General features: G+C 47.0%; 1 protein-coding gene across 4 annotated transcripts in view; it reads left to right on the top strand.

Annotated features, from left to right (window-relative positions):
- The window catches only part of Rgl1 (ral guanine nucleotide dissociation stimulator like 1), a 249,011-nt gene that overhangs the window by 224,280 nt on the left and 6,420 nt on the right, over positions 1–18,311 (top strand). For all 4 annotated transcript variants that reach the window (XM_032915394.1, XM_032915396.1, XM_032915392.1 and 1 more), the window contains 7 exons: positions 1,519–1,608; positions 3,755–3,841; positions 5,180–5,212; positions 7,530–7,651; positions 9,835–9,924; positions 12,280–12,466; positions 16,540–16,794. In XM_032915394.1, coding sequence (XP_032771285.1) covers positions 1,519–1,608; positions 3,755–3,841; positions 5,180–5,212; positions 7,530–7,651; positions 9,835–9,924; positions 12,280–12,466; positions 16,540–16,794 — 864 coding nt within the window. The remainder of the gene's footprint in view (positions 1–1,518; positions 1,609–3,754; positions 3,842–5,179; positions 5,213–7,529; positions 7,652–9,834; positions 9,925–12,279; positions 12,467–16,539; positions 16,795–18,311) is intronic.

The following is an 18,311-nucleotide window of genomic DNA, read 5'->3' as shown; positions in this document are numbered from 1 at the left end:
TATGATCCTTAGGTTTTAATTTTTTATAAGTCCCTACTAAGAATTTTACATAAGCCTGTTATGGTGGAAACTCCATTTTTAGTCCCAGCACTTGGGAGGCAGAAGCAGGTGACTCTCTGTGTACCCTGGTCTACGGTCTACGTAGCAAGTTCTAGGCTAGCCAGAGCTACACTGTTAAGCTCTGTTTAAAAAAAAAAAAGGAGAAGGAAGAGAAGGAGGAAGAGGAAGAGGAGGAGGAGATGAGGAAGAGGAGAGAAGGAAGAGGAGAATAATTTTGGATAAATGCAAAATAGTTTCTAGCACTTTCCCTCTACCCATAATTGAGGTTCTGGAAAAAGTTGTACGCTAGGAAGATGTGGGTGTTTGCCTTCATGTCGGGCAGAATTGATTTTTCACTCCAAACTAAGTCTGAAATTATCTGGGAGCTCTTGAAACCACTTGGTGTGGGAAGTGACACATACTAGATGCCTGTCATGTGTCCCCAGGAACACTGAGGGAATGTCACTAGATGATAGCTCTCTCTTATCTGTGATAGAGACCTCTGAGATGGACTCTGTCCCCAGGGCATGACCCAGCCAGGATCACAGCGGGTTACTGACCAAAGGTGTTTATACCTTAGCATCCATCATTAGTCATAAGCCGACACCCAGAAGGATTCCTTTTGCAATTGCACAGTGATGTAAGGTCATATGCTAAGGTCATGTGATAAACCCCGGAGAAACTGACTAAGGAAAAACTAATACAGAGGTTACACTGAGTTGTGAAATTGCCATCCATTCAAGCAGTTCCTGGAAAATGAGAACTTAACAAGACCCTGAAACCACAAAACTGAAACATTTTATGTTCAGTCAGCAAACCCATGATTAGTTGTACGTCGAAGCTGGGTTCTTGTTCCAGGCAGCAGGCAGGGAGCAGGGGTGGCCATCTATCCTCAGGCCTCAAGAGGAAGGGTAGACTTGTCTGAGTTCCAAACCAGGGCGGCATCAGGAGGACTAAGGGAAACCCACAAATGGCTCACCTTTCATTAACCAAGATGTTCTGCAGCACCGGACCTCCTCGAGCCCTTGCCGTGTGACGATTTCACTTAGCTAAGTAGTACCACACAGTGCCCTTCCTTCAGAGAATGCTGGCACATTCATTCCAGGCCAAGATAAAGAAGTCATAAAATGTGCAGGAAGAAAGCTTCATTTTGAAAATATAAGATTACTTTGCATGAAAACCAAGATGTTAAAAAAAAAAAAATCTTCCATTTTGGGAATTGTTGACCTTCTGGTGATGGTTGGTTTTCTAGTCAGATTAGGGACTCTGCTTTTACAGAGTTGGCGGTGACTTGGATAACCCCAGACCACCACATGCAGAGTCTACAGCAGGGCCCCTAAGTACGGCCATAACAGGCTGCCGGAGGCCTGCCTGGCATTTTGGGACACAGGAAGAGATTGTATTTTAGAACCCAGATACCCCTTTCCTTCTCTCTAGATTGGTATCCTCCATGACCTTCCTCTGTGCCTTGTTTCTTAGGAAGGAACCTCAAAATTTGCAAACCTGGACAGCAGTGTGAAAGAAAACCAGAAGCGGACCCAGCGGCGCCTGCAGCTGCAGAAGGATATGGTGCGTCTGCCCCTGTTCTCCAAGAGCCGGCAGGAGAGAGCCCCTGTGTACCTGTCTGGGGCAGCTGGCACAGGGCATCAGAATATTCCTTCTGCAGGGTGCCCACCCTTGTCAGAAGGCTGTTCCATTCTGTGCCTAATCTGTTCTTAACCTGCGAGGTCCTTAGCAAAAGTGTTAGACCAGTGAAAAATGAATACCAAGAGTTACAAATTCAGCAGACAACCAGATGTTGATGACCTTCTGCACTCCATCCTCCTGACATACACCAGATGTTGATGGATGAGCATGTGCAGTGAGGCATCTCCGTCCCCCTGACACACACACACTGGCTGTTGGAGGAGGGATGTGTGCAGTGGGCATCTCCGTCCCCCTGGCATCTCCACCCACATTCACGTGCCTGCTGATGCTATTTTGGTGAGAAGCCTCCTAGGCCTTGCATTCTTCATCTTTGGGGATGTGATGGCCGAGAAAGCAGTGTCTCCTGTCAGGAAGACTTGGTCTTTGTATTTAGAGAACATCACTCCCCTTGTTCCAAGCTCTCTAATCATTGCCCAGTCTCCTTACCATCCTGGGTCCTAACCAGTCTTACTCACATCTTAGAGAATACCATGTGTCCTTTCTGAAGGCAGGAGCGTTATTGTCATCTGTGTCCCTGTCCATCCTTAAATCCCCAACTTTTAGCATAGGGTGTGGGGACAGAAGAGGACATTAGAGTCTAGACAAACAAATGTTCTCATCCTTGCCTGGAGGGGACTTAACTCTCCGTGAGGGGGGATAAAGCACAGCAATGTTGTGAGAGCCAGAGCTCTCCTGTAACCTGAGGCCGCTCCAACTCAAAGTGTCTCAAACTTTTTGGTTGTTCAAAGACAGTTAAAAATAGCTGCTGCCGAGGGCGGGGAGATTATTTTAGGTCAGGATGAGACCTTGCACACACATCGGGAAGGACAAGCCAAACTGCGGCTGGCGGTGAGTTTCTGAAGGACAAAGGCCTGTGTGGTGCGACCTGGCCGAGAACGTGGCCCTCCTTGCACCAAGATGCCAGGCCTTGCCGTGGTTCGGATTCTGTGTGTGCCTGCCAGTTTCCCTAAGTGCCTGCACATTTGAGGAGGTGTCCATGTGCCACTCCATCCCCCCAGTTATTTTCCCTGAAGAATGCTTGTGTCTCAGTGGCCTTGTGGAGAACAGAGACTCAAAGGAGATGTGGTGAGGTGAAAGTTAAAAACATCTGCTCACTTCTCCCACTTGACGGTGTCTAAAGTGGTGGAGTAACAGACAATCCTAAGAAAAATGCACACAGACAACCCTGCCAGTTAAAGTCTAGACTTCACTTGGAGCCCACCTGTCTGTTCTAGGATTCAAGTCCAGCACAGCAGTAGCACGTAGCTGTCATGATGTCACTTCTGGTCCATGGCATCGTCAGAGTCTTGACTTGTTTGTCATGACCTCCAGAGTCATCAAGTCACCTCGGTGTCCCGTAGAATATCTGACAGTCTGGGTTTGTGTTTGTTTGTCTAGTGCTTAAACTGAGGTCATACCTGTTTGGGAAGAGTTTCACAGAGATGAGATACCCTCCTTCTTCATTCTTTGAAGGAGTTCTGTGATGTCAGTGCAGCATCTGCTGTCACACTGATGGAGACTATACCACCCACCATTAATGTGGTTAAAGTGAAGTTTGCCAGATTAACCTGTCTAAAGTCACTGTTCTCTCTGTCTTTCTGATGGTCGGTCATTCATAGTGATGCCCCACACTCTTGGCAGCCTGTACTCCTTCGTTCATCAGGAAATAGTGCTCTCCTCTGAGTGCTGCTGAGGCCGGTGCTGTCCGGGCATCCCAAACAGCTAGAAGTGTCTACACACACCAAAGAGCAGCCGCACTGGCCAGAGCCTAAGCACAGTGGACCCCCCATGAACACACTGCATGCATGTTCGATCTCCTGGTTGGAGACTTGCTTTTCCTGAATGAAAGTTAGACATTAGGTCATGCAGTTCCTGTCCTGTTTGTGTAGACTCTAAAACAATTCCAGTCCTGTAAGAGACACTAGCGATTCCAAATTAGTCTCATCCAGCATTTTCTCGGGTGTGTGGGTTGTGAAGCCTTTAACGTTTCAGTGACAGTAAAGGCAGCCCTGCTCTGCTTCCTCTTCAGGGTGTGATGCAGGGCACCGTGCCTTACCTGGGCACCTTCCTGACTGACCTGACCATGCTGGACACTGCCCTGCAGGACTACATCGAGGTGGGTTCTCTGCACTAGTGGAGCCGGGCCTGCAGCCTTCTCTTTGGCTGCATGGAGAAGTTTGTTTCTCTTAAGATCTACTGAGAGCCCACAATACACATGGCTGGGTGGTAACAAACCAAACCAAACCAAACACCAGAAGATGCAGAGAAGGTGAGAAGCCCATCCAAAGAGAGCACTGCTCACCAAAGCAGCAGCAATGACTAGGAATGGCAGTGGGTGGGCAGACATGGGGCGACAGGTAAGGGATGTTAGATGATAGAGCACAGTTAGCTCCATGTACACAGACATGACTGCGCTGCCTTTTGAGGGTTGGGGTTTGAGCATTGGCACTACAGATGGATTTAAGGGATAATCCACCCCAGTACTCTGCCTGAATATGCTATGGATGAGGCAGATTAATGAATTTTCAAGGAGGTCCCCCTCATTCCGTTCTATAACAATTATATCACTGCTGCCTGCTTAGGAGTATGTGCCTGGATCTACGTCCTGCCTTCCTTTTGCAATGAAGAAAGAAGTAAAATCCATTCAAACAAGTAGACTGGTAATAGTAGCAATAAAATGTCAATTAGGAAAGGGTTCAATTTGAAAGGAGATTGGAAGGTTATTTATAGGGCTTGACTTCTAACTCATCTCTGATGTCCTGGTTCAGTTCCTAACGATGGTAAACAAGCATAAATCATAGGAACAAACAAAGCAAAACAAAAGCAGCCTGTCTGCACCCATTGCTGGCTCTCCTAGGAAACCTGCTGTGGGTGTACTGTGGCGACAGGAGGAAGCTGTTTTACATACTTCCAGGGGTTCTTCCTGTCTCTTCACATCCTCTGCCTCAGCTTATCTCAGGAAACGCCCATCAGGGTTGTGCGAGTGCAGGGAATGAGCAGAGACTGAGGAGTCTCTGACAAGTCTACCCTGATGAGAACAGGAACGACGTGATGAAGAATTGAAACTTAATTTCTACCATGCTGGGGAGAAGTGAGTCCCTCTGATAAATCATAGTTTGGCTTCCAGCGTGAGTCAGTGGCCATCTGTTTTGTTCGGCCGAGGGGAAGACTGGAGTGGATTGTTTGCTCCTCACTAGCTTGGCAAACGTGTCTGGATTCTGACTCACGGCGCCTTCATCATTGCTGTTGTAGTTGGTTTCAGACATTTTAGGAGATGCTCCACCATAAATAAAGGGACATTTTTCTCCACGGAAAGGAAGATTGCCTTGCTCCACAGTCGCTGTGTTTATAAGATCATTAATAGTTACAACTTTCTCATCCCTGACTTATTCACTGTGACCAGCAAAGGGCCCCGCAGCTCAGTAGCTTACGTTCTTCCAAACATTTCTTCCAGGGTGGACTGATCAACTTCGAGAAAAGAAGAAGGGTAAGTGCAGCCCTTGCCTGCCCTGTACCATTTATTTCACCTGGGCACAAAAAACTGAAGGAAGTGGAGACAGGTTGTGTTCTTTGGTTTGTTTTTGGAGATGCAGAAAAATAATCCTCACTGAATATGTTTAAATTTACGATTACGTTGGCGTGTTCCTACATGCTACTCCACAAGAGCCCTGCAAGCTCTTTCCCCACATCCTCAGTTAAAGATGAGGATGGAAGGGACAAAGGACTGGTCCAGAGCAAGCTGGTCATGAGCCAGAGTTCAGATTTGTCCTGCTGCAAAGCTCACTTATAAAGTAAAGGTAGTGTGGAGCTGAGGGCACACCTCAGGGTAGGGCATGTGGCCTAGCATGCATGAGGTCTTGCATTTGATCCCTAATACAGAGACGGGGAGATTTTGAGAGATTTTTTTTCCTCGCCACCTCCTCATTGCCTTTTTCACAGCTGCATTTAGAAATACAGGTTTACTTTATAGTTAGTAACAGTATATTATGCCCAGGAAAACCATTGCTGAGAATATATGTGGAATATTCCTCCACAAAGGAGTATGGGAAACAATTAATACATTAGTTAACTTGTTTTAGTCATTTCATAGCAAATACACATCCCAAAACATACACCTTTTGTGTGTGCATGTATCAGGTAAATTTAAAAAAAAACAAACAAGTTTCCGAAAGTGAGTGACATGAACAAAGACGACTACTCCTGTGGGTCTGCCTGGGAGAGGGAAGGACATCGTGCCCTTATTAGAAGTAGGTGGTTATTGTTGATAGTTCCTGTCAGTATAGGAACGGCGTTCAGTATCAAACTTGATCTTTCTGTGGATAGAGTAGTTCTACAACCCAGGAGGGAGACAGGCAGATGAGCAGGCCTCCATAATTTATCTATACAAGCCCAATTAGATCAGCAAACAGTCTAGTCTCAGCTTGTGAGGCCAGAGAAACATACAGCAACAAAAGAACATTGTGCAAACACAGTGCAGAGAAGCCAGCTGTGCTAGGCTCCAAAGCAACAGGATACCAGCGTGAACAGCTGGAGCTTTCTGTCCCTCGTCCACTGAACTTCCTGTGGCATGGTGGTAAATCTCCCATGGTAGCGCTGGGCCGAGGGATGAGACCACTGATTCGAAGGCTGAGGCCCAACGCTGCCACCAGCTCTCTAGTTCCTTCTGTCCCATCCTCTTATGCCCCCACAGTGCACCATGCATGGTCCTTTAACATCAGCATAAGCCTGGATGCTGCCTTCTTCCCCTTTAAGACTAAGAAGTTTGGGGCTGAAGAGATGGCTCAGTGGTTAAGCGCACTGACTGCTCTTCCAGAGGTCCTGAGTTCAATTCCCAGTAACCACATGGAGGTTCACAACCATCTGTAACGGGATCCCATCCTCTCTTCTGGTGTAGGAAGACAACTACAATGTACTTACATATATAATAAATAAATAAATAGATCTTTTTTAAAAAAGACTAGGAAGTCAAACATTCACAGAGTTTAAGTATGAAGCCTAAGGCTGTAGTCGATCCTGACTGCTGACATTAGAACGGTACCTTGAAATATAAAAAGAGGTCTATGTAATTTGGAGCATAATTATGATTTTGCTTCTCTTGTGAGCTTTAGAAGGTTTAGTTAGATAATGTACTGGAGCGGTAAAACCCAAGGGTTTGGAAAACCTGAACATTGAGCTTCATGAGACCCTGGACGGGTCAGCCCCTAGACGGTCAGTCCCACCAGAGTGGATTTATTAAGGGGAAAGAATTTGAGAAGCTACAATGGGAGCTGTGAGCTTTGAATAATTTCTCTTCTTTTGAAAATAAGACATAGAAGTAATTTTTTTACATATTTCATAATCTTCTATTTAAAAGAAAAAAATCCCAAGAATGGAAACAGGAAGGAAAGTGCCATTATGTATTGAGTTGGTAACTAGCCAGCTTCTTTGGATGGCTTGTTTTATCTTTATGAAAATAAAGATAAAGAGAAGAGAAGATTTAGAACCAAAACATACGAGGACTTAAGGAGTCCAAGTTGATGCATATGCACATTTTAAATTTTATTTTTGTTTGTGCTGGGAATTAAAACCAGGCACTGTGTGTACACCAGGCATGCACTCTACCACTGAACTGTATCCCACATCCCACCCCTGAGGTAGAACTTTGAAGATTTACTCATTTACTCTCTCAGGCAGCCAGATTGCAGCATCCTCTTCGGTGGCTTTCTCCATGCGTTACCCTTAGAGTGTTAGAGTTCCACGCTGAGAACGCTTACATTTGTGTCACCATATTATTCAGTCTCCATCTGGGTTTCTGTCTACTTCAGGAATTTGAGGTGATTGCCCAGATAAAACTCCTACAGTCTGCTTGCAACAGCTACTGCATGAGCCCAGACCAGAAGTTCATCCAGTGGTTCCAGAGGCAGCAGCTTCTAACAGAGGAGGAGAGGTAGGCTGACCAGTCTGTCACCTGTCGGGCAACCGTGGTCCTGGCAAGAGGCATGTAGTGGCCGGGACCTTCCTGTGTCATCTGTTGGGCAGCTCTTAGGCAGCTGTTGTAGGGTTCTGGTCCTTGCTTTTCAGAGGGAAACTGATGGCAGGACTAGAGGGTGGGTTTCAGGTCTGGCCCCCGCCACTGACCCCTGAAATCTAGAATGAGTCTTTAATTCTTCCCCGTCTGCAGGGTTCCTGTGTGTAGAATGTTTGTTCTAAGGTGATATTCTGGGAAGCCCTATTAGAACGCTAACCATGCTCCTCCTCATCACCGCCCCTGCCCTTGTCCCAGCTCATAGTGTGAGCTGTCGGGGAGAGAGGAGCAGGAATCGGGAGGGGTGGAAGAGGAGGAAGAGGAAAAGAGAGATCTCATGAGAGATTGAATTAGGAGAGTAAAGTGCTGTGAACCTGTGGGCAGGAGTAGGTCACTGGCCAGGAAGTGGCGGGGCATGGGGAAGACTGACAGATAGTACCAAGTAGGCTGGGCTGGGGAGGGAGATATCACCACAAGAGCTGGAGAAGAACATTCCAGAGAGATCAAGATAGGACCATGGGTAAAGGCCTGGGTCCTGACAGCATGGGTGTTTGGAGACCAGGGATGCCTCTGGTGTGGGTGGGGCCCACAACACAGCTTTTAAAATATTGGCTGATATGCAAAGAAAGGCACACGGATTCTAGTGCTCTGACTACTGGCCCAGTGGGTGACCTTTCCTCTAGTCTGGTGGCTGTCAGATTAGTCTGTAGGCCATATGTGGCCTGCTGCTGTTTTCACATTTTAAGTAGCAGAAGGAAAAAAAAAAAAAAAAAAGAATATGGCATGAAAAGTAGTCGTTTGAAATTCAAGTTCCAGGATTCATAAATAACACTTTAATGGAATATAGCCCACTCATTTACATCTATGGTTGCTCTCGTGTGTTAAAGACAGACCATATGGCCCACAGCCTGAAATACTTACTATCTGGTCTGATTCAGAGAAAGTTTGCTGATCCCTGAGGTAGCCCTGAGCTTTTCTGTGAAGATTTATAATAAGGAAGAGTGAAATGAATGACAAATAAGTATCTGTGAGACCTGGGGACTTTGAGGGGTACCATAGCTAGTCAGGACAGGTCGGCCTGGCCTCGCTGTAGCTTTGAGGAACTGGAATGCTGGGTGTCATGACCCACCTAGCTACAGCCTCAGGCCCTCACAGGAAACATCCAAGCAGAAGCTCCTCCTGTGCGCGTATCTGTTAGCATTTGCCTGGCATATTAATACCTGGAGTAGGGCTATTTTTAATTGAGGCGGTTTTGGCCATTAAAGATAATGTCTGTAATTATATTTATATATTTTTATAACTAGTATAATTCATATGTCTGCTCACCAAAGTTTAGATATTTTATAAAAACACCTTCCTTGGTTTTTCTAACATAATGTGTACATAAACACAGTCACATAGCAAGGAAGAAGCAGAAAGGAAGGGCGGTGTGATTCATAGAGGGAGGGTGACTCTCACACACGCACATGCACACACACACACACACACACGCACACACACACACACGCACACACACACACACACTCACACACACGCACGCACACGCACGCACACACACGCGCACACACACACACGCACGCACGCGCACACACACACACGCACGCACACGCACGCACACGCACGCACACGCACACACACACGCACGCACGCACACACACACGCACACACACACACGCACGCACACACACACACACACACACGCACACACACGCACGCACACGCACACACACACACGCGCACGCACACACGCACACACACACGCACGCGCACACACACACACCGCCTTGGAGTGGGATGAGGATAACCCAGGGACCGACTGCCGTCAGCTTCAGCTCTTGCTAGTGTCACACGTCCTTGTGTTGAAGCCTGCAGAACTGGACAGGCTCTATCCATCTGCCTATGAAGAGAGGAGCTGGGGGAGGGGAGGCGTGCGGTGTAAGTTTATCCAATGTGGCCATCAGCAAGCTAGGTGTCTGTTAGGACACCACAGTCCACAGCTTTGGCTATGAAGAACCTTCCTCTAAATCCAGGATCCCAATAAATCCCTTGAGTTGGGAATCTGTTCTGTGCTTGAAAATGACCTCAGACCTCCCTGTCTTTCTCAGCTATGCCCTCTCGTGTGAGATCGAAGCCGCTGCTGACGCCAGCACCACTTCCCCTAAGCCTCGGAAGAGCATGGTGAAGAGACTGAGCTTGTAAGTCCCCCGTCGGGGTCCTGTCAGAGGGCGGAGAGAACTTTGCGTTCAGCCGTTCCGAATGCTCACCTAAAGGGGGCATTTTCTGTTCTGAGCTCTAAGGCCCATTAGATCCATGCATTCCTCTCCTGGGCGCTCCAGCGTGGTTTTACAGTCATCTGATCACCCTCTTGTCTCAACAGTTCATTCTCCACCAAACAGCCGGGTGATCCATTGAACAATAGATTATGTCACTTTAAAAAACACCCGAGGTTTTATTTTGAAGTAAGGTCTTTATTTTGAACTCTAGGTCCTAGCTTACTAGGCCTTATGGGACCTGCTCCCAACCTTTCCTGGCTTACAGCAGTTGCTCTGGTTCACCAAGACTCACCACACCAGCCATAAAGCACACCAGGCTGGGACCTGCTCAGGGCCTCCACACCAGCCCTTCCTATGGCTGGACGTGGTCTTTTCTCCTGACCAGCTTTTTTCAGATGTTGACCAGAATATTTTCTCCTAAGAGCTCTTCTGGTGGTGCGCTCTCCTCTGGTCATTCTCATTTCTGTCACCTGTTTTTCCCGTAGCGTTAACGTCTTCCACCATACTGTATACTGCCTGTGTCTGTATAGAATGTATGCTCCATGGAGAGGAACTTTGGTTTTATTTGTTTATCTGTTCACAGGACCCAAATGCTACTTCACACACAGTGATTAGTGAGTATGTTTAGAGTGGATATGTTGAGCTGAAAGCCAAAGCTGTTATAAGAGCAAATGAATATGCTTATAAAATCAACAACATGATCTAGGAAAGTTTCCATAATTAGCTCTGATCAGAACCCAGGAAACCGAAGTATGGAAACAGTATCATGTGCTTATAATGGGAGGTCAGATGCAGACTCAGCTTCGGCTCAGACTTGACTTCACGGAAGTGTTACCACACGGTGAAATTACATTCTGAAGGAAGACAGAGATGGAAGGGTTAAGGGAGGGGAGAAAGGGAATAAAAAGGTGCTCATGTGATCCAGGCTTGGACTGTACCAGTTTCTGTAGCAGGAGCTTGAGAGGACCTACCCTGCTCCCTCAAGCTGATCGTTAGAATCCAAGGGATCAGAGAAGGCAGGTGTTAACTCTAGAAGCTTCTCTCTCACGCAGATCCCTTCACTTACAAGCTTGAGATCGATCTTTCGGGTGACTTTACTGCACTGGCTAGGGGCAAACAAGGACTGTCCTTAGGGCCTATTGGAGAGTTCTCCCTGGTCAAGTAGCCCACCTCAACATTTCCCAGGCACACCAGTTAGCTGCCTGCAGACATCCCGGTTATGTTTGTGATGTGAGTGCAATGCTTCCTGGCTCAGCAGTTCTAGAATCTTCTCAGGCCCTGCATCTGTCTGTCCCTTTTCCATCCTCAGTGTCTCCTGGCTGTCCTCACACATGTGCAGGTCTTTCTGTGTGCTCATTACGCCTCTTAACCTCTGTTTCCATAGCTTCATGGCCCTCAGGTCTCTCGTGCATAGACATAATTTATTCTGTACAAATTCAGGCCAGGACAGACAGACTTCCCTGTTGTCTCCTGTGTCTGTGGGAAGATACTCTTCTAGCCTATCTCCTTACTGAGGGTAAAGTTCTTGGAGTGCTTGGCTTCATAAACGAGAAGAGATGCTATCCACCTTACTTTAGTGAGCAGAACCTTCATTTCAGTATGTGTATGTGTTAAATCTGTGATCAGTTCATACTGCATACATGTACGGAAATATCAAACGGAACCCCATATTATGTGTAATTACATGGTTAGTACTTTTTAAAACAACGATTGTTTTGCCAACATTCATACGTTCTGTTTCCCAACCAGAGCAGCTGCAGAAATAGCTCATCAGCTTCCGACTTTCAGTTCCCTTCTCTCTGTAAGGCCTGGCCTTACAGAAGGGATTTCCCTTACATCTTACCAGCTCAGCTCAAAAGAGGTTTTAATATTTCTTACCTAGTTTCTTTATGGAGAAGGACTTGGGTTACGTTAGTTTGCCAGATGGCCTGAAGCAGAAGTGTTCTTCCTTGGCTGCTTCTTCTGGACACACCCACCTTTCCAGTGTCACAAAGCTCAAAGTTTATTTTAGGCTACGAAGCAATAAGGGGTGGGTATGGATATTCTGACCCTGTCACAGTAATCCATTGACTGCTAAAAGATGGAGGACCAATGACTTAGAAAGGTTCAGGCTACATCAGTTAAACAGCCTATAAAAACATTATAGTACTGTGTTTTGTTTTAATTTACAATAGACATGATTGAAAACGTTAAGGGCACAGTCGGCACGCACTGTTCAGTCAGTCCTGGGTTCTGGGTTTGTAACAGCCTGGATGTTTGGCGTTCTGTCTCCTGCAGACTGTTTCTGGGGTCTGACCTCATCCCCGGGAGCACTCCCACCAAAGAGCAGCCCAAGTCCACAGCCAGCGGGAGCTCTGGGGAGAGTATGGACTCAGTCAGCGTGTCATCCTGTGAGTCAAACCACTCAGAGGCCGAGGAGGGCTCCACCACACCCATGGACACACCAGATGAGCCTCAAAAGAAGGTAATGCTAAGCTTTCCCAGAATCCTCATTCCTGTCGCAGCCCCCAGCGTGCTGCTTCTTGCATGAAGGATGGGTGTCTGTGTCCAGTTTTCAGTACCTCAGAACCAGAGTTTCTTCTAGAAATCCATTCCTCAGAGGAAGAGCTAGGACGTACTGAGGAGCTTGGCATATTCATTAGTCCCTGGAAGCATTGTGTGCCCGTATCTAAGTGCACTGAAGGGTTATGGCCATGAAATAAGTGGACTTTACTCAAGGGATGCAGGACTCCCTGAGCAGGAACAGAATGTGAGAACTGGAAGCGTGGATGCTTTGCGATGCCGTGCGCTGTCCTACCCACACTTGGCTCACAGCGCATCGCCCAGGAAAGCACTCTAAACTCAGTGATGTAGAACAACTCCATGTTTCTTGGGAACTGGCTACTTTGGGCTTGGCCCTATACCACAGTTTTACCCCAAGCTTGCTTCAGGTATCTATCACTTATTTATCTGGAGCAGTGGGCTTTCCAGAACATCCTTTTAGCATTCTGAATGTATGAAGAAGAGGGGAAGAAGCCCCGCCCCGGAAGGGCCCACAGGGAGAGCCTCTTCTTGGTCATACCTACTAACATTCCACTGCCTAAAGCAGTCATGTGGTCCAGTCCAGCATAAATAACTGAATGTGGGAGATACGATCTGGCTTCAGTGGGAGGAACCAGGAAACAAATCACAGAGCAGGGGCGCAGTTTGCAGCGGGGTGAGGGTTTGATAATGGTGACCCAGTGTACCACAGCGGAAATAGATGGCAAGCCCTACCCACTGATAGTGGGATCCTCAACCAGTCCATTCCTCATGGCTGCACAAATAAATAAGAGAAAATATCTCCTTCAGTCTCCTTCCTGGCCAAGGAGCTTGCTCAGAGAGGTCAGCTCTGCCGTAACCAGAACCCAGCATTCGAGGAGAGATCTGGCCACCAGACTTGTTCATTTGTCATTTCTTCTGGCCTCTTAGTTTAGGCTCACACCAGTGAGGAGTAAAGGTGACAGGCCCTACATCCTCTGCCCTGTAGGGACCACTTGTGTTGCTTTGCATGCTGTCCTCAGCAGTAATGCCAGTCTGAGACCCTTCAAGTGCCCCCAAGTTGTAATTTGAGGTGTATTTTAGGACTCACCAGGTAGAAGACCCAGCTGCCCTCACATTCCTCTCTTTTTTGCCACTGATAGAGCAATATGGTCTTCCATATTTTATAAGTTGAAGGAAAAAGGTTGCAGACAGCTAACATCTGGATATTACCTCAGAAATCATATTTCCTAAAAAAAGAAACCTGGTTTATTGCCATTCTCCATGAGTTGACATCAGTTGGATCTTAATCCAGAGGGAGATAGCTCAGTGATGAAGTACTTGTCACACAAATATTAAGTCCCTGAGTTAGAGTCTTCCAAAGCACAGAACGTCAGACAGGTATGCCCACCTGGGATCCTAGAACTACTGCAGAAAGATTGGAGGCAGAGACAGGAGCCTCTCAGAAGCTCCCAGGTCAGTTGGCCTGGTGTATGTACAAAATGATGACCAACCTGTCTCTGGAAAGGCAGAAGGCAGCAACTGTCACCTGAGGTTATACTCTCACCTCTACATGTGTGTACCCTGACATATATATATCCTCTCACAAAACACACACACACACACATCTCTTTCATACACTGAGATTTTAACACACATTTTTGAAAATCTTGACTGAGGTCTCACTTGTCCACTTTTTCACAGGGTCTGATGTTCAGTGGATCCCATAATCTGGGGTCATACAGAAGTGGCCATGGGTGTGCTACCCATACACCTTTCTGTTCCTGTCTGGGAAGAGGGTAGAATCACTCAGTCTATTGGTGCAGGGGTAGAGTAAGACCATGTTACCCTTATGAAACCGTGAAGATTCAGGCGGGGGACGTAGCTCACTGGTAGAGTGTAACCAGCATGCACACAGCTGTGGGCTCTGTGCCCAGCAGCACACGCACACACATGAACGGTGTCTTTGAAATCATGCACATGCTGCTGTTGTCACAACTCTGTCTTTTGTCTGACTAATTTCTCTCATAGGTTATGTCTATATATTTTTACATGAATCTTTCCCAGAGCCAGGTTTCTACAGATGTAAAAATGAGTGTGTGACATGGGTACGTGTAGTTTCTATGCTGCAAGATCCCTGCGTATTTCCCAGGAAATCTCACCATTCTGCAAGGCACCTAGCTGGTTATCTTCCACAGTCCTAACTGGGGCCCTGTGAGAACTCCTCCCTACAGCCTCCATGGGTCCCTCTTGCTCTCCCACGTGAGGATGTTTTATTTAAAAATAAAGTGTAATTTGCAGTCCTCTTTCTTCATGCTTCTTATCATCACGTATAAACAGTTACTTCTGTGATTGCTCCCTGCACTTAAATTCTTAAGAGGAGCATGGGGGCCCATCAGACACTCTCTCTATAGCTCATGTGAGCTCACCATCCTAATGTGCTATCACCTCAGCTATAAATGCTCTTAGGATCATGGAGAGCCCAAGGGGAAAAGGAAGGTGAAAGTGAAAAGCTTCAAGCAGCATTTGGAGAACAGACCTTCCTGGCTGATAGACTTGCAGGCAGGAGAGTGCTGTTAAAATTATCCACTCTGAGTAAGCACTCAAGCTGAGTCACTCAGGAGCAGAAGAATTCCAAGCAGCAGCAGCAGCACATGACTAAACAATGCCACTGAAATCCCACTGCAGGCACATTACATATTACATATTAGAGTTGGCATTGTAGCTCGCTGGCCAAAATAGAACACCCGTGCTGTGGAGTAGCCCTTATCATAGGATGTCCTAGGAAGAAGCAGCCCTGAGAAATCACAGATAACATAGTCCCTATTTGTTTAAGAAGCCACATTATTAGAAAGCTAGATTCCTTAGTCAGTTTCTGTGGAATGGCAGATATATATTATTGAGTTTTAATGACTTCTAGAATAATTTATAGGATATAATAATCCTATAATACAATTCAGCTTAACTCATTCTGAATATTACACGCACGCGCGCGTGCACACACACACACACACACACACACACTTTTCTGTAATGATTGATGTTTAAATGGTTCAGTTTAATGGTTTTGTGTCAGGAATACATCCTGGTGAGTTTTAAGCATCTCCTTTTCTGGTTATTAACATTGGTTGAATTATAATTATTCATTCACTCAGAGAAGCACATTACTACAGCCATACATCTCTCGAATGGCCTTGATGTAGCTTGTGAAGGTATATGTCACTGGTCCTGGTCTTACCAGCAATGTGGAAAGTGGTGGAGATGCTCTTTGAGGCAGGTGCCTTGATTCTGCTGAATCACTGCCCGGCATTATTATGATGCTGGGTTTGGGTGCCCCTCCCTCCCTCGCCCTGCCAGACAGCTGTGATCTAAGTGAGAACGATGAATGAAAGCTCATAGCAGTGTCTCCGTACTAAAGGCATCAAGGCTCTGGCACAAATTAGCTAACTGGTCATGGCTGCACATCAGTTGGTGGTTGCTGTGCACTTGCTGTGTGAACACAGCAGAGGGATGCAATGCTCTGGTCCTGGTAGTCGTGTGCCTGGGTGGATAGACCTGGGGTCCAGTGTTCTCTCTGGGCCTCCTGCTTCTCTATTTGACAAAGGGGTCAGGTGGTCTCTGAGGCCCTCCCAGCAGAACTACACAAGCAATAGTAATTATACTAGATGCTTCCAAACATGAAGACATTTATCTCCTACTACAAAACTGAATGTGAGGGAGGCAGGACAGAATGTTCTCCATGGCCACACTGAGAACGGTTGGTGGTGGGAATCAGTGAGCTCTTACAAAGAACGCGTCCCAGCATCTGTAAGCTCAGCCTATCGGGTGTGTTAGTCTGGTATCTGCCGCCATCTCCTGGTTAGCCTTCACATGGACACACACCGAGTCTGTGTGTGTGGAGAGACCCATGGCATATTGAGGAGGAGGAAATAACTAGAGTTGACCAATCTCTGTATCTACTTCTGTTTTGAAACTCAAAACATATTTGGTCCAGGCTCTGATGGTTCGTTTTCTCTGGGCATGTGCTAACTCTTCCAGCTCTCTGAGTCCTCCTCCTCCTGTTCCTCCATCCATTCCATGGACACGAATTCCTCAGGGATGTCGTCCCTCATCAACCCGCTGTCCTCTCCTCCAGCCTGCAACAACAACCCTAAAATGCACAAGCGCTCCGTCTCCGTGACGTCCATTACCTCCACAGTGCTGCCTCCTGTTTACAATCAGCAGAACGAAGACACCTGCATCATCCGCATCAGTGTAGAGGACAACAACGGCAACATGTACAAGAGCATCATGGTAAGGGGCCATCCTGCCTGGGCGGGTCTGTCGGCTGTGCAGACCAACACCCGTGAATACACAGTTATCATAGCTGTCCTCACATGCACACAAACCCAGCATGAAGAGTAGCAATGCCTTCCTGGGCGCAGGTTAATGGTAAGATTATCCAATGGCACAGGTGCGTACGGGATGTAGTTTTGAGATCTTAAGAGTTGTTGAAACCTATTCATGGAGGTTGGGCTCCTGTTCCATGATGCTCAGTGTGGGTAACCGTGGGACAGTAGTCCAGGGCAGAGGCTTTTGCTTCACACGCCTTCTTGGAACTCTTCCTACGATTGCACTGACTTCTAAATTAACACGCCTTCTCCGGAGTGTAGTTCCTGGTGACTAAGTTTTCTCCCTTAGCCATCTGGACCAAGCCGAGTTTGAGTAGGCAAGTAGCTGCACTTCATCAGTTAATGGAATTGAGTTTTATGTGCTTCTTACAAAACTACATTAAACTAGAAAAATTCCAGAGCTCCTTTTGATGATGGTCGTCTTTCTGGAATACATACACGGCCTCTCATGGTGATAACCTTAGCTGTGTAAGGTCTTGTGTTAGGCGATTAAATTCCTTAGTCAGCAGGGCCTCTCCTACACACTCTCATGTGCACATGTGCACACAGGGCTGGGGGTCGGGGAGACAGACAGACAGAGAGAGAGAGAGAGAAAAGGAAAGAAAAATCTTCTCTGTAGTAAAATCTACAGTAGATTTCATGTCTTCATTTGCCCGAGAGCTGAGGCCGAGGTGTGCCATAGGTGGGGCGAAGCCATTGCCTTTTAGCCTTTGTTGAGCCATTCATTGACTACAGTAATTACTGAGGATGTGTTGTTACTGGTTATTGCCCTGGGCTTTGTGGAGAGGGAGATGAGTAAGACTCATTGATCTTTGAAGAACTTGGAAGGGAAGAGAGAGGTCATATGCTAAATGATATTCTAACAGAAGCCAGACCAGATTGATAATGGTCTGCTGCCCCCCCCCCGGGGGACTTTGTGTTAATTGTACAGGCAGTAAGGTCTCACTGAAGGCATCATGTTAAGGAATGGTCGCCTCGTGGAGGCTTGCTGCTAGAGGCGGGAGGGAGGGAGCATTGCGGGTGGGAAGCAACCAAGGAAGCTGCTCCCATCTTTCATGCAGGGGGTGATAAGGGCTGGAATGAGGATCCAGGGCTAAAGCTGATACAGAAAGTGTCCTACGAGGCATTACTGTAAGAGCCATTCATCCTGTTATCAGCCTTCTGGTAACTGTTGTGGAGGGTAAGGAAGAGGGAGGACCCAGGGCCATCTGGTGGCCCGTGACTGGTGAAATTACTAGAGGAGGAGGTTTCGGGGTCTTTAAATTGGGACATCTGAATGACATTGTTAATAGATTGTGAAGCATGGGTGGTGCAGGGTTGGTGTTGGAGACCAATAGTACATGTATTTCACTCCCACTGAATGGGAATGAGTGTGGGATGAGGCCCAGTTCAACTAGCATTAGGGAGTAGCTAACGAAG

The sequence above is a fragment of the Rattus rattus genome, chromosome 10 (assembly GCF_011064425.1).
Source record: "Rattus rattus isolate New Zealand chromosome 10, Rrattus_CSIRO_v1, whole genome shotgun sequence".
NCBI lineage: Eukaryota > Metazoa > Chordata > Mammalia > Rodentia > Muridae > Rattus > Rattus rattus.
This window is presented reverse-complemented; position numbering and strand designations above follow the sequence as displayed.